The 23,750-nt window shown below is 41.4% G+C and overlaps 1 protein-coding gene across 1 annotated transcript in view; it reads left to right on the top strand.

The window, feature by feature from the left end:
* Positions 1-23,750, top strand: part of LOC106580051 (3',5'-cyclic-AMP phosphodiesterase 4D) — a 90,364-nt gene that overhangs the window by 40,271 nt on the left and 26,343 nt on the right. The window contains exon 2 of the mRNA XM_014160619.3: positions 22,249-22,440. Coding sequence (XP_014016094.1) covers positions 22,249-22,440 — 192 coding nt within the window. The remainder of the gene's footprint in view (positions 1-22,248; positions 22,441-23,750) is intronic.

Genomic DNA, 23,750 nt, shown 5'->3' with positions numbered 1-23,750 from the left:
TTTCTTGTATTATTGTCTCTTGTGTCTTTAGAGAACTGTTTCACTTTGATATCCTTTTTCTTCTGTCCTGATTTTCTCTTTCTTTTCTTCTGTTAACTAGATATTCTTTGTTGTTCTTCGTTAGCTAGCTAGCTTCTTCCAAAAGAGTCCCTAGCAACTGCTTAGCAACTGGTAAACAATTCAGCTCGCTAAGATAACTACAATTTTATGAAAAATAGTTATTTTTCAAAAGCCTATCTTCTTTGTTTGTTGCTTGTTTTTTCTCCTCTTCAGTCTTGCAGTTTTCTTTTGCTTTTTCCGATGTACTTCACTCTAAAAACCATGTAAATTTCAATATTTGTAGGAGCTCATTTTTCAGCTGCTGCTGCTCAAATTGGAGTTCCGGAACATGAATATCCCATAATGTCAAAGCAAAAACAGTTTTTTTGTCATTTTTGCAACAAAAAAATCAAAATGAAAAATTAAATTTACATAAGTATTCAGACCCTTTACTCAGGAATTTGTTGAAACACCTTTGGCAGCAATTACAGCCTCATGTCTTCTTGGGTATGACACAAGCTTGGCACAGCTTTATTTGCAGAGTTTCTCCCATTCTTCTCTGCAGATCCTCTCAAGCTCTGTCCAGCCCACCCATTATGTCATGTCCAGCCCACCCATTATCAACCAATCATGGCTAGTATTCATACACCTTAACTTATTCCACATGTTGTTGTGTTACAGCCTGAAAAATATATTCGATTGAGACACACAATATACCCATAATGTCATAGTGGCATTTTTTGTTAGAATCTTTTACAAATTAATAGAAAATGAAAAGCTGAAATGTATTGAGTCAGTAAGCCTAAATCAGTACAGGAGTAAAACTGTGCCTCAATTCGGTCTTATGTAGCAAAATTAGAAAGTGTTTTTTACATTGGATAAAAGTAGAGACTCAGAGCTAGAAAATGTTATAGCATACACTACGTTTGAGGAACAATGGGAAAGTAATTCTACTTTGATAGTTGATAAACGTGTAACCCCACTTTTGAGAAAATGGCCCTTTAAATGCTAGCTAGCTAAACAATTACTAAGCCGAGGTGGAAAAAGTTAGTAAACTCCCATAGCCTACTTCACAGAGAACATGTCGAATGTTGACAAAAAGGAGAACAGACGAGGTACTAACATTACACAATTAGAGCACACTGGTTTGATTGTCAGAGCCTGCTGTGCTATAGGGTTCCCACTAGATAACACGGCCACAATGTCCGTGAAGAGCATGAGCTGTGACTAATATTAGCCAGCTTGGGCTTGCTACTGAGCTAGCATAAGAAATCGGTAGCACAGAGTAGATCCTCCTTATGACCTTGAGAAATAGTGGATTGTGGGTAGTTTAGAAGATATCCGGAAATAAGTTAATAGATATGTAACAACCCAAAAACATAACTATGTTTGTACTTATAGGTAACCAGATTGTGACAACTAAGTTACTAAGTCTTTGACCACACTGTGTTACATTGGTGAGTAAAAACTTGTGCTTCCTACCCTTTAAACCATCACCATTCTGAGAAGTGGCGAAGTTAAGCTCCGGTTCACACCGGCAACACTACACCTGTCACGGCTGTCAAAAGGAGAGGACCAAGGTGCAGCGTGTGTATAGTTCCACATTTGATTTACTCTGTGAAACTATGCAATACATCAAATAACTGAATAGACAAAACAACAAACTGTGATGCAGAGGAGAAACAAACACTACTCAAAAATAATCACCCACAAAACCCAGGAAGAAAAACCCCTACTTAAGTACGATCTCCAATTAGAGACAACGAGGACCAGCTGCCTCTAATTGGAGATCATCCCAAACAAACCAACATAGAAATACAAAAACTAGAACCTAAGAACATAGAAATAGACCCCCCAGTCACGCCCTGACCTACTCTACCATAGAAAATAACAGCTTACCATGGTCAGACGTGACAACACCCCTGGTTACAATGCTCATATTCTGACTTTTTTTTTTGCTACTTTTTGTCCTTACACCTGTAATAAGTCACTGTGGATGAACTCAATTGTATTTAATTTACAGTGTAAACGTGCCACATGCCACTTTGCCACTATGCTACTTCTCCAGCATGTTGTGGATAATACAACACCACTGGCGTTGTTGTTAGGTTGCTATGGCAGCAGTGTGATTGATGTTTGATACAGTGCTGTACTATGTGATAGATCCCCACCCCTGAAGGAGTTACTACAACCTCACCGACACTGCCCACCCCAACACCAACCCCACACAGGCTGCAAGATAGTGATGGTCATTCTGAGTCTTTTCGGAAAACCGGCTAGTTTGGCTCCGTTCACGTAAAGGAGCCGACTCATTTGTCACCCATACGGCCATTACAGTAGTTCAAAATGCAAAATAATCTACCTAGAACCATGAAAAAATTGCAAATCTACAATGTCAAGCCCAAAAGGTAGGCAACGATTATGTCATATCGTGAAATGCACGTTCAATTACATTTTTACCTGGCCAACCATGAAAAAATCAGCGTGGACCAGGTTGACACACTCTCTCCACTATTTATTGTTTCTGCAGTGAGTGACCCTCTTTAGATCATTATTTTGTCACTTATCTGCAGAAAAACGTTGTTTTGAGCTTAAAAAGCAGTAGTAGCAGTATGCAAATCAGGGAGCCAAATGAACAGCTCTTTCACCGATGCGATTCGGTTCCTGACGTTCACCAAAAAGATCAGTTCAAAAAGAGCCATTTGTTCGTGAACGACCCATCACTACTGCAGGAAGGAAAGAGAGAGGAAGAGGGAAGGAGGAAGAAAGGATGAGGAGGAGAGCTTACACATGCGGCCAGGAAGAGAGAGAGAGTCCGAGAGAGGAGAGCTAATGTGGTGGCTAATTTCTGCATTACCAAATGAGGAGAGTTACAAACTTCACACATCAGTCAGAGTTATACTTAAACTACATCTTTAAAAATAAGAGCTTTGCAATAGCACTTGACTTTCAGTGATGCGCCATTGAAAAGTGACAACACAAAAGTACAAAGATCTTTTATAGCCAAGATACACCCCTCTCAACGTACATGACGAACAACAGATACATAGAATGGTCACAAGATTAAGATTTGTATGAAAGATATCTATAAAACATAGCAGACAGCAACTACTGTGTCAACAGTTTTCATTGTATAGACCAGTGTCTGGTCCTCCTACTCCAAACTGGAACCATCTCTCCCTGGTAAGGTATAGAACAGAACCATTAGCTCATGTTCTGTGGAATGCTCTTTAGGCTTTATTACCCAAAGACATCGTAAATTTCCTCTGTCAATGCTATCTCAGAGGCCCATCCTCAGTAAAACACACACAATAGTTAACAGAATACTCTATTCTGTCGAATAAAACAACCATTATAATACAATACAAGCATTATAACATAATCGTGCAATTTTCCACAACATCTCCCCCATTTTGAGAATCTTCTCAACTTAAAAGAAAATTACAAGATTTAAGAACATTCATTCACATAGAAAATACATACATTCTACATAAACCAAAAATCACAAAACAATAACTCATTGCATGGGGTTCCTGCACATGACCAGCTTCCACAACACTAACTCAGCCTCATCAGAAGAAACTCAGCACTGTCTCTTATTTCAATCCCCAACACATGAATTTCTTCACTCATATAGATATTAACCTACTCAACTGAAATCAATCCTTCAGTTTTAAAAATCATTCAATTTCCAAATAAAATCATAATTACAACCCAGTTAATTATCCAACCAAAATGTTAAAATGACATTGCTCAGTGATTCAAATTGATCCTATCACTCAAAGTAAAAAACTCAATTTAATCACACATCAACATTGGCAGAATGTACATTTATATTAACATCCAGTATAATTATCCCATAATTCTTACTATTAACTTTTTTTATCACGATTATAATACAGATCAGTATCTCAATGCATTCTTAATCTAAATTACTCTACAATCAACCTGATACCCCAAAAGTCTAAAACAATTTTTTGGGCACAGTTGACCAACCCCCTCCTTCAGGCACTGATTCTTCTGGCGTCCTTTTCGTTCTTCTTCAGATAGCTTTACAGTTCAAAGTGGATGGCCCATGATAATGTCCCAATTTCAATGTTTCACCTTAGACGCCCATTATCTTTACCACCCATTATGTCTTGTCCATTCGTCAACCAGTATTCCAGCAACATAAGAGAAGTTTAGAACAGATCTCTCTCCATGCTCACTCCACGTGGACTCCTCTCACACTCATGAGAAAAACATGAGAGAAAAGCAGTTGATAGCTTAGATCGGATACTATACACCGATTTCTGGCTTGGCTCCTTTCTCTCGGTAGAAGTGGTTCGGACAGGGCCGTATTCAACGCCTTTGTCACTCTTCTTCAGCCAGTTAGAGGGGGTTTTGAGGTACACACACTGTTCGGTCCAATTATCTCTTCCATGCATTAAGATACCGTCTGATGTCACCTTTCATGATAACCTCGAAAGAACAGATCAGAACAACAGTTTAGTTCAGTTCATTAACTACATGATAAATTATTACTTTTACCAATTATTCTTAATACAAATGTCTAAACATATGTTAAAGAGAATAACAACACATTCTATTGAAACTATTCTTTCAAATTGGCTTATACTCCCCATCACACTGTCAACTCCATCGCAGAGCCACAGGATCAGGAAGTTAGACCTATAACCCATCGGGAATAGAACAGAACAAACACAACAATACACTCCTTCACATATCACTCAAGGTGTGTAAACTTCAATCCAAAACCTCAAAGGACTGAATCCAAAACCTCAAAGGACTGTATCCTCCCCCATTTTTAACACATAACTCTCCATGAGAGTAATGTATAAAAATAAAAAAAACACTACTACTGGTCAAAAGATAGAACAAAATACAAATAACATAATCAAATTAAAATCACTACTCTGAAAAACGCCACAAAGAAAATTATTTTACCCATATGGTCATAGGAAAATAGACTTTACCTGTTAGGGACAGATGTTCCGCTAGCGGAACGCCTCACCAATATCCAATGGTATAGAGTGGCGCGAATTACAAATACCTCAAAAATGCAAAAACTATTTTACACCATTTTAAAGACAAGACTCTCCTTTATCTAACCACATTGTCCGATTTCCAAAAGGCTTTACAACGAAAGCAAAACATTAGATTATGTCAGGAGAGTACCCAGCCAGAAATAATCACACACCCATTTTTCAAGCTAGAATATATGTCACAAAAACCAAAACCACAGCTAAATGCAGCACTAACCTTTGATGATCTTCATCAGATGACACTCCTAGGACATTATGTTATACAATACATGCATGTTTTGTTCAATCAAGTTCATATTTATATCAAAACCAGCTTTTTACATTAGCATGTTTTGTTCAGAACTAGCATACCCACCGAAAACTTCCAGTGAATTTACTAAATTACTCACGATAAAGGTTGACAAAAAACATAACAATTATTTTAAGAATTATAGATACAGAACTCCTTTATGCAATCGCGGTGTCCGATTTTAAAATAGCTTTTCGGTGAAAGCACATTTTGCAATATTCTGAGTAGATATCATGGCTAGCTATTTTGACACCCACCAAGTTTGGCACTCACCAAACTCAGATTTACTATTAGAAAAATTGGATTACCTTTGCTGTTCTTCGTCAGAATGCACTCCCAGGACTTCTACTTCAACACCCAATGTTGTTTTGGTTCCAAATAATCCATAGTTATATCCAAATAGCTCCGTTTTGTTTGTGCGTTCAAATCACTATCCGAAGGGTGACGCGCCGGCGTGTTTTGTGACAAAAAAATTCAAAATATTCCATTACCATACTTCGAAGCATGTCAAACGCTGTTTAAAATCAATTTTTATGCGATTTTTCTCGTAAAATAGTGATAATATTCCAACCGGGAGACGTTGTATCCGTTCAAACACTGAAAGAAGAAAATGGAGTCGTCACATGCACGCGTGCGCCAGTGCCATTGTTCTCAGAAGTACCACTCTCCAAAACCCCTACTGTTTTTCGCCTAGAGACTGCAGAGTTATCATTCCATGTTCTGGCGCCTTCTGAGAGCCAATGAAAGCCTTAGAAAATGTCACGTTACAGTAGAGACCCTGTATTTTCGATAAAGAGGCTACAGAAGGCCAAGCAATGGTCAGACAGGGCACTTCCCATATAGAATCTTCTCAGGTTTTGGCCTGCCATATGAGTTATATTATACTCACAGACACCATTCAAACAGTTTTAGAAACTTTAGGGTGTTTTCTATCCAAATCTACAAATTATATGCATATTCTAGTTTCTGGGCAGGAGTAATAACCAGATTAAATCGGGTACGTTTTTTTATCCGGCCGTGAAAATACTGCCCCCTATCCCAAACAGGTTAAAGCAGCCTACCCTTAGTTAAAGGTTATGCCCTATCTGTCTTCTCATTGGTCCAAATTACAAATATGGCTAAGAACTATAAAACTCCACAATAATTATCAATTACACAAATTACCCTGAAATCAGTATTACAAATGACCTTAAATTCATTATCCAAATGGCTTTCCAATGAGGGTGATCAAGCCACAATGAAAAGTCATGATATGGGTCATAAGTCATACAAACCCTTCAAAAAAGTGTTTCTTACTATATTAGACAAATTAAAAAAATAGTCAAACATTTCCTACATGTTGTATCCCAGGTACCCAGAACATTCCTATCAAAAGAATTCACGTGTTTAATTAAATCTCAGAAAATAAAAACGTATAAAAATTCCATGTGTGTGGGTACCCCTTTAAGATATTGTAGCACTAAGATACATGTAAAACTCACCAAACCCAAAGGAAATAGAAATCAAATCAAACAGTACTTTAAAAACACCAACAAATAGTCATAACAAATGTGTTGTGTGTGTGTATTTGCAAACCTTAAGGTAAAAACAAACAAAACATTTCCAGGCCTTTTCAATTTTCGTAGTTTACGGCCTCAATCTCACTCACCCAAGATTATAGCCTCAGGAAACATTCCAAAGAGAGACAATGAAATCCCCATTTTCCCCAAAAAAACACAAAACACTTCGTTAGCATTTATTATACTACACCGATTCAGAAACCCAAAAGTTAACTACAAACAAAACCTGATAATAATAATAATTCCACTATACTCACTCAAATCATTAATCATTAGTTTTAAACTTCCTCAATATTTATATGTACTTAATTTAGCATGCGCCACCCTTAGACACAATTATCCTCTATCGCAAAAGTAGTAAATTTCTCAGCGTAAGGAATCAGCAATATTTAATCCCAGGCATTTAAGAAAATGTTGTTTGAGACGTGTTCTCCCATGTCTACTTTAACATACATACTTTAGGTAACTTCCATCCGTTGCGGAAGAAAGAATCCTATTCAAACACATCAGATAATACAATGTTTAATTAAGTGAAATCAACACCTAAAATAAACAAACAGTACTTTTTACATTTTAGTCATTTAGCAGATGCTGTTATTCAGAGCGACTTACAGTAGTGAATGCATCCATTTCATTTCATGCAATATTTTTTTTATTTTTGTACTGGCCCCCCGTTGGAATCAAACCCACAACCCTGGCATTGCAAACACCATGCTCTACCAACTGAGCCACAGTAAACAATAAACAAACCCATAACCCCTTTCCAACAATCTAATCATTTCAACCTGCTGCATAAATTTAGTAAAAACAAACCCGTAGTTTAACAAATCTAAAACCTTTAAAAGTTGGTGCTGTCTCATCAGCGTAAAGAGTCAAAACTATCTTTTTTCCACTCATATCTACAATGTTTGCATTCCCCAAAGATCAATACTGTTCAGCTCGTACATTAATGATCTTCCTTCTGTCTGTACAGGGTCTGAAAGTTCCAATGTATGCAGATGATACAGTGATATATGCATGCAAATAACAAACAACAAGCTACACAAGAACTCACTACTGTAATGGTTCAGATGACAAAGTTGCTCAGGGACTCATGTTTGCATCTCAATAAAAAACACAGTCTGCATTTTCCTCACAAAGAAAACAACTGATGCCCCTGAGCCAGATGTCTATGTGTCAGGGGAAAAGCTCCAGGTGGTATCTGATTTTAAGTACCACGGCATCATACTTGATTCCAACTTCTCTTTTAAAAAGCAAATGAAAAAGATAACTCAAATAACCAAATTCAACCTAGCTAATTTCCGAAATGTATGAAATTGTTTGACTACAGAGGTAACAAAACTATACTTCAAATATATGATACTCCCCCACTTAACATACTACTTTACTAGTTTGGCCCAAGCTTGCTGTACAACATTAAAACCCATTCAGTCTGTCTGCAAACAGGCTCTCAAAGTGCTTGATAGGAAGCCCAATAGCTATCGAAAGCATAAACTCCTTCTCTCCACTCAGTACTTTTGTTAAACAGAAAACCCAAACCTTATGGCAGCAGATCCACAAGGTCCGCCATGAGAGATGACTGTATAGTTCCCTTAAGGAAAAGCACCTTTAGTCAATCAGCTTTCAGTGTGAGAGATTCCCATGTCTGGAATACCCTGCCATTAGATATACACACAACTGTTATTAATTTGCACTGTCCCTGTAAAACTAAAAATAAACTCAAACTGCAAACCACTTTAATAACCTGACATTGTTTCACGTAATGGAAACAGATTATAATGTTAGAATACATGAACTTCCTGCTCAAATTCACTGGTGTTACCTAAACAATAAACCAAAAAACAATCAGAATACATTATCACAAAATGTTTCCTTATTCACACCTGAATTCCTTACAGCCCAACATAGCCCTGCGCACACAACCAACTCTCCTATCCTTGCCAGTAGTCAAAAATATAACCCCTACTCAAACAACGTTCTGCCTTACCTCTATCGTAAGATTAAAACCAAACTTTACAACTTTCTCTTCTCTTTCGGCTTCATACTTATGAAATGTCCAAGACTTTAAAAATAACATGTAAAGAGCCAAATTTATAAAATACATCAGTCAATCCATAAGAATAAAAAACACATTTCGGTGGGCACAACTCTATAGCAATTACCTCTCCCATATTATTATAATTCATTAGATTTAGGTAACTGTCTCTTCCTTGATTGATTTATTTAAATACGACTCCTATTCTCAATATGTTATTTCAGCAGACCATTTAGGCAACAGACATTTAGGCAACAGACAACGTATTATATCGAAATTCCCTCGCTATTTATGTTGAATGAATTCGTCTTTCAATTTGAACCAAACAAGCTATTAAAACTTTCAGTTTATATCTTAATCTTGGGGATCGGTGCCCGGTATAGGGATTCATTGTCAAGAGACCATGGCGGGAAATTCAAAACTGCAAGAATCTAATAATTTCAATTTCTCAAACAATCAACTATTTCTCACAATTTGAAAGATAAACATCTCCTAAATCCAACCACATTGTCCGATTTCAAAGAGGCTTTACGGCGAAAGCATAAAGTTAGGTTATGTTAGGAGAGTACATTGAAAATAGCTGTGTGTAATGTTTTGTCAATTCAAAGACAGGCGTCACCAAAAGCGGATAACCAGCTAGAATTATGCACTAACCTTTGACAATCTTCCTCAGATGACACTCCTAAGACATTATGTTATACAATACATGCATTTTTTGTTCCATCAAGTTCATATTTATATCCAAAAACAGCATTTTACAGTAGCGGTGAAATTCTGATTTTTTTTCTTCTCTCAAATGCTTCCGGTGAACAACGTTACAATTTACAAAATTACTATTCGAAAACATTGGTAAATTATAATATTGTCATTCAAATATTTATAGTTTAACATTTCGTAAATGCTACTGCATTGCCAGATTTCAAAATAACTTTACTGGGAAATCACAATTTGCAATAAACCGGGTGCTGTGCTAAGAACAATAGGCTAGGCTATACAGGTTAGCACCATCTTGTAACCATGTAATATCAAAATTACTATTGTCAATAATCCCTTACCTTTGATTATCTTCATCCATTGGCACTTCCAGGAATCCCATGTCCACAACAAATGTGGTTTCTTTCAACAAAGTTCATAATTGATGTCCAAATAACTCCAAGTTGTTAGCGCTTCGGTAGGCTACTAAAAAGTAGCGCGGGGGGGGGGGGGAGTCACGGCGAAAAGTAAAAAAAAAAATCTATTTACGTTCGTTCAAACATGTCAAACATTGTTTAGCATCAATCTTTAGAGCCATTTTTAACGTGACACATCAGTAATGTTTCAACCCGACCTCTCCTGTGTCTTGAAAAACGTATTTGAAAAATGTCTCGCATCACATGATTGCGCAGGTGCAGCCAATAATGAAGTGACGACATCCCATGGAGGTCAACTTCTCTTCCTTGTCATCCGGTCTCTGTTCATCATAGACACTTCAAACAACTTTATAAAGATCGTTGACATCTAGTGGAAGCCGTAGGAAGTGCGAAATGAATCCTTTCTCACTGTGTTATCTATTAACAATGACTCAAAAAAAATAGTACAGCCACAAAGTTATTTTTTTTTCTCAGATTTTTGCCTGCCATATGAGTTTTGTTATACTTACAGACACCATTCAAACAGTTTTAGAAAATTCAGAGTGTTTTCTATCCAAATCTGGTAATAATATGCATATCCTAGCTTCTGAGTTGGTGTAGGAGGCAGTTAAAAATGGGCACATATTTTTTTCAAAATTCTCAATACTGCCCCCTAGCCCCAACAGGTTAAACAAACACTAGCGACCGTATCTTTCCAGGCAAAATATACTAATAGTTGAATTACAATCAGAAACACAGATCTTAGTCAATTCATTGGCCGGGAAACAAACCCGGGCCTCCCTCGTGGCAGGTGAGAATTCTACCACTGAACCACCAATGCTATTTAAATGACCAAGACTCCCCGCAAATAAACCCACTTTACAATTGTCTGTTTTGGAAAAATAAGGCACGTACTACCGAGAATACTCTATTCTGTCGAATAAAACAACCATTATAATACAATACAAGCATTATAACATAATCTTGCAATTTTCCACGACACTAGCGAGAGTAAAGTGTCAGAAGATAGAAAAGAGGGAAAGGGAAGAGAGGGGAAGGGCTTATACTTGCTGGCCAGGAATAGTCAGTTGAGAGAGGGAGAGGAGGAAGGAGAGGGAAGGAAGAAAAAGGAGGAGAACTTACACACGTTGGTCACAACGAGAGGAAGAGAGAGGGAGAGCAAAGCAGGAGTGAGAGGAAGAGAGAGAGAAAGAAAGAGAGAGAGAGAGAGTAGAGAGAGAGAGAGAGAGAAGGAGAAAGAGGCTGATCCCACACACAGTGCAGTGAAGGTCTGAGAGAGAGGATTCCAGTAGTGAATAGTTTTAGTTGGGACTTCAGTTGTGTGTTCTGTGACTCATCTACCAGTCTCTGTCTCTGTCTTGATCACGAGCACTCAGGCTGGGGCACAGAAGCACTGAACACGACCACAACAGGCACTTTACACAACCACTCCATTGGACCGCTCCACAGGATTACTACGTTGGAAGAAGAGGTCACTACAGTTGGAAGAACACGGTCTGAGCTTTTTGAGATAACTATAGAAGTGAAGTGACAGTGGTGGTTTGACCACAATCTGAACAGAACAGTTTGATGGGACCTGGAGAAGAACAAGTGGTAACAGTGGTTTGAACGCAGCAGGAACACTTTCCTCTCTAGGGAGTTGTGGGTTCTGTGGTTTGACCGGAGCAGGACTGTGGGGGCTGTTATCTGGACAGGGCTGTAGCGTTTGGCAGATCCGAGGGGTGAGTGGGTGAGGAGGTCACACAATGACTATTGTTCTGAAGCCACGATCTCACTCCACCAGCTCTCTACGGAACCCGGAAGGAATCTGGTAAACAGACACAAACTTCTACCAACCCCCCGCTGTCCTGTCTCTCTCTGTTTCTGTCTATATCTCTGTTTCTGTCTTCTCTTTCCCTCCTCTCTCTCTCAACCCTTGCTCTCTCTCACCTGCTTCTCTATCTGTTGTCCTGCTACTTTCCTAACTTTCTCACTGACCCAATTTTCAGTCCCCTACATTCTGACCAGCTGTTATTCCTCTTTTTTAGTTCTCTCTCTCTGTTCATCATCCTGTGTAAGGCTCTGTCATTCATTTCCATATCGTTTTCCTCTCCCTGCCTCTCCTGCTTTTCATCTCAATCCTCTCCGTCCCTCCCTCTGCCTCCCTTTTCATACGGTCTACTGTTCTCTGGTTTCTCTTCCTTCCTCGGTCTCCTTCAGACTGTCAACCCCTGGCCTGTCTTTTCGTATTTGGTGTTTTGGTTTTGACTGTGGGTTACTTGGAAAGTAACTGTACGTGAGAGAGCTTTTTCTATCCTTGCACTCTATTGTACTCTGTTAACTATACAACACACTTCATGGAAGAGCAGGCATCCAGCATGGCTGTTTGTCTCTGTGCTGTCTAATTGCCCGTTACTACGTTTCCATCAGAACTTACTGTATCAAGCCCATGAAACAGCAGATACATTCTGTCTAATCAGGTCGTAAAGGCCTCATGTAAATCATAATCGACTCTGGAATGTGTGTCAGTCCCTTGCTGACGTATCCCTAGCAGCGCCCCCAGGGTTTTCCTTTTCCATAGAATGCGCCTCCGGGGGCTGCTCTCCCTGCCTTCCTATCTCCTCACCCTACTGTCTCGACTTGTCCTTGGCTCTTTCTTTTTCTCATCCCTTCTGCGCTCGCATGTTCCCTGTGAGCGTAGATCTCTGTCGAACACTTGTTTGTTTCCACAGTGTTTCGCCGTGGTACTTCCATGCTGTACTTTAGCTTAGCAGTCCAGTCCAGCCCCGAACAAACACACAGCATGCTGGTTCCCTCCTCGACCCTGGCCTTTAGGTCACTCTGTTCTCACACAGTCTGCTAATTATCCACATAAGATCCCATACTGGGAGAAGGCCTGTGTGAACCGTGCACCATCATTAAAGCCATTGGGAAGTCTTCAAGCTGAACGAGGCTGCCACTGAAGGACAGGTATTATGATCAGATTAACATGTGGAAGTAGATCTCTTTCAGCCAGATGTCTGCCCTGAAAGTTCAACCTGGTGGAATTCTTCATGTCATCAATGTCAGTTAGTTAACTCTCAACCCGATAAGCATAGCTTTGTCTAAAGCTGAGTACATGACCATAGGAGAGAAGAGAAGGAGGAAATGTTTGTGAATTGTTAACACTCTCCCCTTCACCTTCATTGATTGAAGGGGTGTGTGTGAGAGACAGAGAGAGAGGTGCATTCCTCTGTTATCAGTAGAATAATGTAGAATCTCTCCTCTGCATGGCTGACTGCACAGCAGGTTCTACTCCAAGGGAACTCTCCATTATGTCTCCCTCTGTGACATCACAATAGCTCCCCCCCTCCCAACCATGCCATGTCTTTGTGACATCCATCACAACACCTCATCTTCCATTCCACACAGCATGTCACCCTCTGTGACTTCACAACCCCACGCCCACAGACATGCCATATGTCTTTGTGGCATCACAGAAGCCTCTGCTATTCTTCTATGTGTCGCAAACCTTTTTTTCTTAAACTCCTGTCACATGTGAGTCGGGTTTCTGTCCCAAACCCGCCTCACATTTTACATGTCACATTTTACATGTATCTATGACATCACAATACTCCCTCATTCTGTCAACTCTTACATGAATTCATTTTTCTTGCTGGTATGTTTATTTGTAAACTTTGGAGAATGGCCAAGGGAAAGACACACACTGTGTCTCTCCTTATCCTGTCTTACGTCAGAATTCAGAGCTTTTCGCACTCTGGCCTCCCTAATAGCCATCGTCTAGATGGAGGGGGGGGGGGGGGGGGGGGGGTCTGGCTTTCAACTTACTCTTGAAAGTTGTAATAGTAGAATGGACAAGCTGCAATTTCAAAATTGGGTACTGCATCATCAGTTTTCCTCTTGTCTTGTCAGCCAAGGTATACCTTAGAGAGCTATTTGTAACTTGTCAGAAGTGTCCAGATCAACTAGCCCATGTCAACTAAAAAAACTTTTTTGCAAGTTTTTTTTGCCCATAGATTTTGTTGTATTGTTTGAGTCACTCAAATATTACATGAATACACATTAGACATGGCAAAATGTGTAGAATTGCAAGACAAATAGAAATAGATGTGTGCGTTTTCACGCGTGCGGGGGTGAGCAGGATGTCCCCAAATGCTGGAAGGGTGGCCTGAGTGAAACGTTTGGGAACCCCTGATCTAGACCAAGCCCCTCTGCTGTTGTGGTTAATGTTCTGATGAGTTCTGATTAACCTGCCAGGGAGATGTGCCAGGAATGAGTGTCAAGTGACGCAAAGATTCCCAATGGCTAGTTAGTTGGCTAGGTTGATATCCTAACTGTTATCTACAGTAATGTGCTTATTAGTCAATATATACCAATTTAGTCTGACAAGCTGTTTTCCTGTTAGAACATGTTTGCAACAGAAGTAGCTTGTCCCAGTACTTTTCATGTGATCTGTACTCATCTCTAGCTTCATTGAAAAGCGGTGGTGGAAAGTGGTCTCAGTGCTAAACATGGAGTGACCCTTTGGAAAGTGTGGACTTATAAGGTTCCAGTCGAGGTCTTTGAGTGTCAGAGTGATGCTCAACAGACTGGTTTGCTGGATGTTCCAGGCCTAAAACGCTTACCGTGACCTGTCCAGCAGGGACAGAGAATGATTGTAATCGGCCAGTCAGAGCTTCTATCTTGCCCACACCCTTTTTTACTCTTAGTTGCTATGTTGCTATGTGTTCTCCCATTCATTCATAAATAGCACTAATGCAGGTACGGTATGCTGGTTGTCACATGTATTACTATCAGTTATACACTATGGTACAGTGTGTGACATCATCATGTGTAGGTGTTAATGACTGACTCATCTGCTCAGCATATGTTGGCCAGCTGGAGACTGACTGACAGGATCTCTCTTAATGAGAACATGTGAGCAGTGTGTGTTTTGTACCTGATTCCAATTTATTTGACTAAATGTGCTGCTAGGGCGTTAGTGTAGGGAACAGATGGAGAACGTCCTTTATCAGTCAGTGTGATAGGTACTTGGGAGAGTTGAGCGCTGCTTATAACAACTATATGAGGGTAGAGAGAGGTAGGGGCTACATAGAGAGATAGAGTACAGAGAGGGGCCAGAGAGAGAGAGAGAGGGTGAAACAGAAAGAGAAGACAAACAGGAGAGATAAAGAGAAATAAGACAGAGAAAGCAATGGAAGCAGGGTACAGAGTAATGAGAACAATGTTTTCTCTTTACTCACTCATTACGTGAGCCTATCAGAGGAGCTAAATGCCTTCTATGCTCGCTTCGAGGCAAGCAACACTGAACTATGTATGAGAGCACCAGCTGTTCCGGATGACTGTGTGAGCACGTTCGCAATAGATTTTGTGAGTAAGACCTTTAGGCAAACATTCACAAAGCCGCAGGGCCAGACGGATTACCAGGACGCATTCTTAGAGCATGCACTGACCAGCTGGCAAGTGGCAATACTGACATTTTCAACCTCTCCCTGACCCAGTCTGTAATACTTACATGTTTCGAGCAGAACACCAAATTTGAAATTGTGTTATTTACATTAGATAAAAGTAGAAAATGCTGCAGTATCTCATACACTAATGTTGAGGAACAATGGGAAAGTAATTTTGCTTTGAAAGTTGATAAAGTTGTAACCTCACTTTTGAGAAAATGGCCCTTGAATATTTTGGTACCTATTGGAGAGCTCCTCTTTGTCCACACCAATTCAGCATCGTTCACACCCTCTTAAGCTTTAGCCCCACCCATCTCTTTAAGGATTCACATGAGACGCTATGTACTAAACAACCAAAGATTTCAAGACTAAGGGCTGGTTTATACAGGTGTGTTCGTGATTTAATCTGGAGTGCCAGAGTGTGCTCTGCCCGTTCGTAAATTCAGAGTGTTTCATTCTCAGAGCGTTCAGAGCGCACACTGGACACTCTGGCCGAAAAGTAGCGTTGATCCGAGCGTTCTGCCCTAACAACAGCAGTCAAGCACCCAAGCTAACTGGCTAACGTTGGCTAGCTACTTCTAGACACAAATGAGAGAACAGCTCACTCTGACCATTTTACACACCCTAGCAGAGCTGGATAGGCTGTTTTTATGTTATCCAGAGCATTGGTTGCAACTGTGCTGCTGGCAACAATTTTATTACGCTTTTTTGCCAACGTTTACTGACACTGGCTATATTCAACAGGTGTTGAGCATTCGTAAATTCGTCAGTTATTCTTGCCTCTGGCACACTCAGATGAGAGTGCTCTGAAATCGGAGTGGATAGCCAGAGTGAATTTAGAGTGAATTTCTATTGACAGTTGTCGAACTGACATCGTAAACATTCTATTAAAATAGTTACTTGCATAGTGGAGTCTTTTGTTTAGACATAAAGCTAGCTATCTAAACAGTGAACCATAATCCCAACTCATAATGTTACTACCCTACATGAATCTGCAGGCAGCTAACCAACGAGGTTCAATGTTAGCTAGCTAGCTTTAGGCTATAACTAGGAATGCGAATGGCTCTGAGATACAAATAATATTACTACACAGATCATGCACGTAACATTAGATAGCTAGCCATCCAGCTAATGTTAGCTAGCTAGCTAACAGTACACTTTAACTTGAAATGAAAATGACTTTCTGACTAAATTAATAATGTGTAATATCTGAAAATGTAGCTAGCTAGACTGTCTTACCCGTATACATGGATGGACGCTCCTCCCTCTCTGCCACGGATGCCATGTTTGCCCTTAGTTTGAAGATGTAATCCATGAACAGGTGTTTTATACAAAAGCCTTCTGTGTGTTGTCTTTTTGACTCCGTCTGCATATTTTCAATCAAACGCCAGAATTTTCTCCATCTCCTTAGCTATCATACTCTAATTCCACTGATTTCAAAACTCGGTCCTCCAGAAAGTGAAGAGCAACATTTATGTAGTTCTACTACGTGATACATTTAAAAAAAAGCTGCTTTAGAAAGGATTACCTACACATACTGACGAGCTCATATTATAGAAAGAAGCGTGCTACATGGCAGACAAATACGAACTCATCTCTCGGCATGTCCAGCCCACTCATTATCTCAGCCAATCATGGCTAGCGGGAACATTGCTGTCTTTTTCTATGGCTAAACCAACTAGTCTTATAATTTAACAATTTTATTCGTATTTACAGATGGCATACCTGTTTGTTATTATGGCACATAAAAGTTCACATGTTCCAGAAGGCATTTGTGGCGCTCCTGTGAAGTAGTGGCGCGCGACATATGCCTTGTTTCGGAAACGAGTCAGACATGACTATCGCCCTGTAGCAATCACATCTATACCCATGAAATTCCTTTAAAGGCATTGGCTCACATCAACACCATCATCCCAGATACCCTGGACCCACTCCAATTTGCATACTGCCCCAACAGATCCACAGGTGACGCTATCTCTTTTGCACCGCACACTGCCCTTTCCCACCTGGACAAGAGGAACACCTATGTGAGAATGCTATTCATTGATTACAGCTCAGCGTTCAACACCATAGTGCTCTACAAGCTCATCACTAAGCTAAGGACCCTGGGACTGAACACCTCCTTCTGCAACTGGATCCTAGACTTCCTGACATGCCGCTCCCAGGTGGTGAGGATAGGCAACAACATCCCTCAGGGGTGCATGCTTAGTTCCCTCCTGTACTCCCTGTTCACCCATGACTGCGTGGCCGAGTACGACGGCAACATCATCATTAAGATTGCCGACGACACAATGGTGGTAGGCCTGATCACCGACGACAATGAAACTATATTTGGTGGAGGTCAAAGACCTTAGTTTGGTGCCAGGACAACAACCTCTCCCTCCCCGTCAGCAAGACAAAGGAGCTGATCGTGGAGTACAGAAAACAGAAGGCTGAGGATGCCTCTTCACCCCTAAGGAGACTGAAAAGATGTGGCATGGGCCCTCAGATCCAATATAATTGAGAGCATCTTGACTGGCTGCATCCACGCTTGGTATGACAACTGCTTGGCATCTGACCGCAAGGCGCTAAAGAGTGTAGTGCGTATGGCCCAGTACATCACTGGGGCCGAGCACTCTGTCATCCAGAACCTATATACTAGGCGGTGTCAGAGGAAGGCCCTAAAAATGGTGAAAGACTCCAGCCACCCAATTCATAGACTGTTCTCTCTGCTACCACACGGCAAGTGGTACCGATGCATCAATTCTGGAAGCAACAGGACCCTGAACAGCTTCTTCCCCCAAGTCATAAGACTGATAAATAGTTAGTTAAATAGTTAACCAGTAGCTACCCGGACAAACTACTTTTTGGGCTCATCACTGTTTATTATCTGTCACTTTACTCCTAGTTATGTGTACATATCTACCTCAATAACCTCACACCCACCATGCACATCGACTTGGTACTGGTACCCCGTGTATATAGCCAAGTCATTTTGTATTTATTATTACTTTTATTATTACATGTTTTCTCTGTTTTCTTTCTCTCTGCGTTGTTGGGAAGGGCCCGTAAGTAAGCATTTCACCGTTAGTCTACACCTGTTGTTTACGAAGCATGTGACAAATAAAATTGTATTTGATTCATTAGGCACCAGGCCAAACTCGCACATTTTCCATTCAAAGGTCAGAGTAGTTTGGCCCTGCCTGCTCAGTGCCTCTCTGCATCACAGGCCTGCCTGCTCAGCCTCTCAGGCCCTGTCTCTAAGTCCTCTCTGCCTCTGTTTCCCAGGACCTGCCTCTCAGCCTCCCAGGTCCTGGGGTCCTGCCTCTTAGCATATCTCGCTCTCTGCTTCTCAGGCCCTGCCTCTCTTTCTCTAATGGACAAAACACATCACACCGAATTACGGTCGGCCGTTCGTCTGCTGTTCGTTCTCTTGCTGACTGTGCAGTGTGTTTTAGAGACCACCCGCCGGTGAGAATCTGACTGCCAAAATGTTTGGCTGTTTCTACATGTAGAATCGGTTTGCTCTCAGCTTGCAAATAACAGCCAGCATTTTGTTCAGAGGTGCTAAGAACTCTCTGCCTGGAAACTCTACCGGTATGTCCGTGCCTTAAGGGCTCTCTGCCTCTCAGGCTCTGTCTCTCAGCCTCCTAGGCCCTGCCTGCTCGGTCAGCTGGGCCAACACTGGGCTGAGGAGATAAGATACTGGTAACCACATGATTACTTATGATTAAAAAATATATGGAATGTCATGTGTTCTTTAGGCGTTCTTGAGCAGAGCACATCCTAAGATGCTTCCCAGGTGCTGGATTGAGTAAACCGTTCAAAGAAGGCAAAGTTTCGACATGCAATGAGTCTTATTGGTTGGTATGTCCTTTGTGATTGCAAATGATAACGCCAGAACCTAATTCCTGCTTGTAGGAATGCATGTTAGCTATTATTTGTCCCCCACGATGAAATTGGGAATGGGGACTGTGGATCTGTCTCCGTCCATCCGTCCGTCGGTCCTTCCGTTCAAAAGTTAGTCACACACGATATCTCAGACAGGGTGAATGATGCGTCATGCCATAGAGATCTGTCATTTACAAAATTACACTGTTTGGCCAGATGGTGGATAATAAACGTTCACGTGGGCGTGGTCTGGAACATAAATGCATATAAATCATTCAAGGGGATGTGTGTATGGGGTGTGACACACTGTTGCATCAGTTGGCATTGTTAGCATATTTCATAAGTTGCCCTAGTGGGAAAATTGAGGATTTACCCGCATGAGTTCCCCGGTGTTTACCAAAATGGGTTACACCTTGGTCAAGGGTGGGTGTGTAGTGTGACCTATATGTGCAATAGGTTGGCTGTAAATGTGTCTTTTCAATTGGGCTGTCACCTGGGACCAAACTGGGTTTGTTCTCAGTCTCCATGCAGGCCCCAGATGTTGCTGCCCAAGCAAGCTTTCTTAAGAGATGATAAAATAAATGAATGTTTATTTATAGCACATGCTCAGATCAAATGCAATTCAGAAACTCTGATTAAAGAGATAGCTCAATCAAATTACGAATGTACACATTGGTTTCCTCACCCTGTATAATGTATATTTTGTACCTTTATTTAACTAAGCAATTCAGTTAAGAACTGGTTAATAACGTTATTTTAGCCTAGGCTAAAACAACTATAGCTTTCCAGCTCCATAGCAAGATGCTCTATCCTCACTGATTGGTGAAGTAATTGAATGTCGAGCTAATGTAAAAAAAAATAAAAGAAATATAAGATTTCAGAGTTTTAGAAAGGAACAGAAAGGAGCAATGTATTTTGACCGGTATTTTTAATTCTTTGGGTTTGCAGGTCGGAAAAATAATGGTGCCCCTGCTACATAGTGCACTACTTTTGACCAAAGTGTTATGGGCCCTGGTGCACTGTGTAGGGAATAGGGTGCCATTTGAGTTGCAGTCCCAGACTCCAGTGATAGATAATGGCACTATCTCTAGCACACTCTGGCATACTGGGTTTCACATGTAGGGGCTACAACCACATGGCCGTTGTGAAGAGGGGGGGGGGCTGTGCGTGCGTGCGTGTGTGCGAGATAGACATGCTGGTGTTCTGTTTGTGCTATACAGTGTTATGTGGAGCAGCACCTATAATGCATGTCTCCAGCTGTGTGTGTGTGTCAGGCTGAACCCTGGCCTGGTGCAGTCATATGACCCAGGGCGGAAAGAGTGTAGGCAGCAGTCCCTGATACACATACAGATGCTTCCGTCTCACTCGCCTAGCTAACAAACATTCACACAACATGCACCAGTCCTTTCCCACCTCCATCTCTCTCCAGCGCTCGCTCTGTGAAAATACATTTGCCACCTCCAATGTATATGGTTTCCAGCATGCTACTACGCATACCTTGCAATTATGAATGCACGTGTGTCTCCATGACCTTGGTTTTATGAAAGGAGCACGGGAGAAAATACTTTGTGAAGTACACCACAGTGAAATCACATTGGCTAGGGTGCTATAGCGATGTGATAGATTTGAATATGTGATTTGATAATAGTCCTTTTTTCTTAGAGGCATTCTAATAAACTAGCTGAATCTCATGACGTGGAATCAGTCCCCGCAGTGTTCTATTACGGAAGCCAACAGTCAACACAGATTGAATCATGGTTGACGTAGTGTATTTCAAACAATAAGAATGTTTATTCATGTCAGAATCTGCAGCTGGGTGTAAACACTTGTCGTAGGGTCAAAGAGCGGGGCTCTTCATCCGGAAGATTTAGAGAATATGCTGTTCTGTGTTTTCATGATTTTAGGGCTGACAGAGTGCTTACTGTGCTGTACCCATGCATAGCCACAACAACACGTCATCAACACTCACAATGACGAACACACACACACACACACACACACACACACACTGTACCGAATAGCACGGGCTACCCTATCAGCTCCACAGCGGATCCTACAGGATGATCACGACAGCTATTTTCATCGCATAGCTGACACTGGTGATGATGATAGGGATAGTGATGATGAAGATGTATCTGGTGCTACGTAGAGGGGAATCCCTCTGGAGGATTACAGTAGAGCCAGGTCTGGTTACCCTTGTAATAGGTCAGGTAATCCTGGGTGACAGCGGTAATCTCAGGTGTGAGGATAATCTGGAGGACTCTAAGGAACGGTGACGTCAAATGGGGATTGCGTCATTGTCCTAAGTGGTGGTGGTGACTCAATGAGTCATTGTCTTTATCAGAGCTGTGTTAAAGTACTGGTCTGTGTTACAGTACTGGCCTGTGTTACGGTACTGGCCTGTGCTACGGTCCTGGCCTGTGTTACAGTACTGGCCTGTGCTACGGTCCTGGCCTGTGTTACAGTACTGGCCTGTGTTACGGTCCTGGCCTGTGCTACGGTCCTGGCCTGTGCTACGGTCCTGGCCTGTGTTACAGTACTGGCCTGTGTTACGGTACTGGCCTGTGTTACGATACTGGCCTGTGTTACGGTACTGGCCTGTGTTACGGTACTGGCCTGTGTTACGGTACTGGCCTGTGTTACGGTACTGGCCTGTGTTACAGTTACCATATAAAGGCTTTTGGATATTCTTGTGGGTCTTTGAAAGAATGTTTTGAAACCTAAGCAACCTGCTGCTCAATGTTCTTTGCAGTACAAATAAACAAAAATGCGGACAGGTATCCTATGTTTCTAACACCCACTGTTTATGATTATGTCTAATATTTCCTCTCTCTCTGGTTGTTGTCTGACAGTTTCGATGTGGACAACGGCACATCGTCGGGGCGCAGCCCGCTGGACCCCATGGCCAGCCCGGGGTCTGGGCTCATACTGCAGGGGAACTTTGTCCACAGTCAGCGGAGAGAGTCCTTCCTCTACCGCTCTGACTCGGACTACGAACTGTCGCCCAAGTCCATGTCCAGAAACTCCTCCATCGCCAGCGACATGTGAGTTTTTTCTCTCTCCAACTGTCTCTCTGTTCCCCTCCAACCGACACACAGACACACACACACACACACACACACACACACACACACACACACACACACACACACACACACACACACACACACACACACACACACACACACACACACACACACACACACACACACACACACACACACAGTCTATCTACACATGTAGTCTCTCACTGAAGAAATTGAGTGTTTTCAAAGGTGTGGTGGGTGATATGATGTGATAGCTGTCAGTGTACTTGTTGCCCATTCCCAGTTCTCTGTTTGATTGACAGCTGATGCTGAGGTGTCACAGTGTCACGTCTCTATTCGAAGCCCTTTGCCCTCAGCATTAGAGGAAAGCTGTAGCGCCCTGAGTGCAAACCTTGAGTTAGTTGTGTTTGGTGATTGAGGTATGTATTGTCTTAAACTCCTTCAGTGACTACAACACCAACAGATGGCTATTGAGTCACCAAGATACTCATTATCCCCTAGAAGCATTTATTTGGGCTGCAATTTCTGAGGCTGGTAACTCTAACGCACTTATCCTCTGCAGCAGAGGTAACTCTGGGTCTTCCTTTCCTGTGGTGGTCCTCATGAGAGCCAGTTTCATCATAGTGCTTGATGGTTTTTGAGACTGCACTTGATAAACTTTTCGGATTTACTGACCTTCATGTCTAAAAGCAATGATGGACTGCAATTTCTCTTTTCTTATTTGAGCTGTTCTTGCCATAATATGGACTTTAACAAATTGGGCTATCTTCTGTATACCACGCCTACCTTGTCACAACACAACTGATTTGCTCAAACACATTAAAAGTTAAAAAATTCCACAAATGAACTTTTAACAAGGCACACCTGTTAATTGAAATGCATTCCAGGTGACTACCTCATGGAGCTGGTTGAGAGAATGCCAACAGTGTGCAAAACTGTCATCAAGGCAAAGGGTGGCTATTTTGAAGAATCTTAAATATAAATACAAACCGAATGTCATAGCTAGCTAAAGTTAACCAAAATAGGTTCAATGTTAGATTCTTACCCGTATACATGGATGAAAGCTTCACGGCAGACTGCAACCCCTTTTATCAAATAAGACGTCCTGTTTCGTTTCCGTTTAGTTTGAACAGTTTGTTTGGCTCGTTGTGTCAAGTCATACTGACCGTGTGCAATGCCATAAAAGTCATCAGATCTTTCTCCCTCTCTGTCACCGATGCCATGGTTGCCCTTAGACATGCGTTTCATACAACAGCCTTCTGTGTTCTCTTTTTGACTCCCTATGCATTTGCAATCAAGCGCCAGAA

Source organism: Salmo salar, chromosome 20, assembly GCF_965601325.2.
Source record: "Salmo salar chromosome 20, fSalSal1, whole genome shotgun sequence".
NCBI classification, from domain to species: Eukaryota; Metazoa; Chordata; class Actinopteri; order Salmoniformes; family Salmonidae; genus Salmo; species Salmo salar.
Note: the sequence above shows the minus strand (reverse complement) of the source record. Positions and strands in the feature narration are given on the sequence as shown.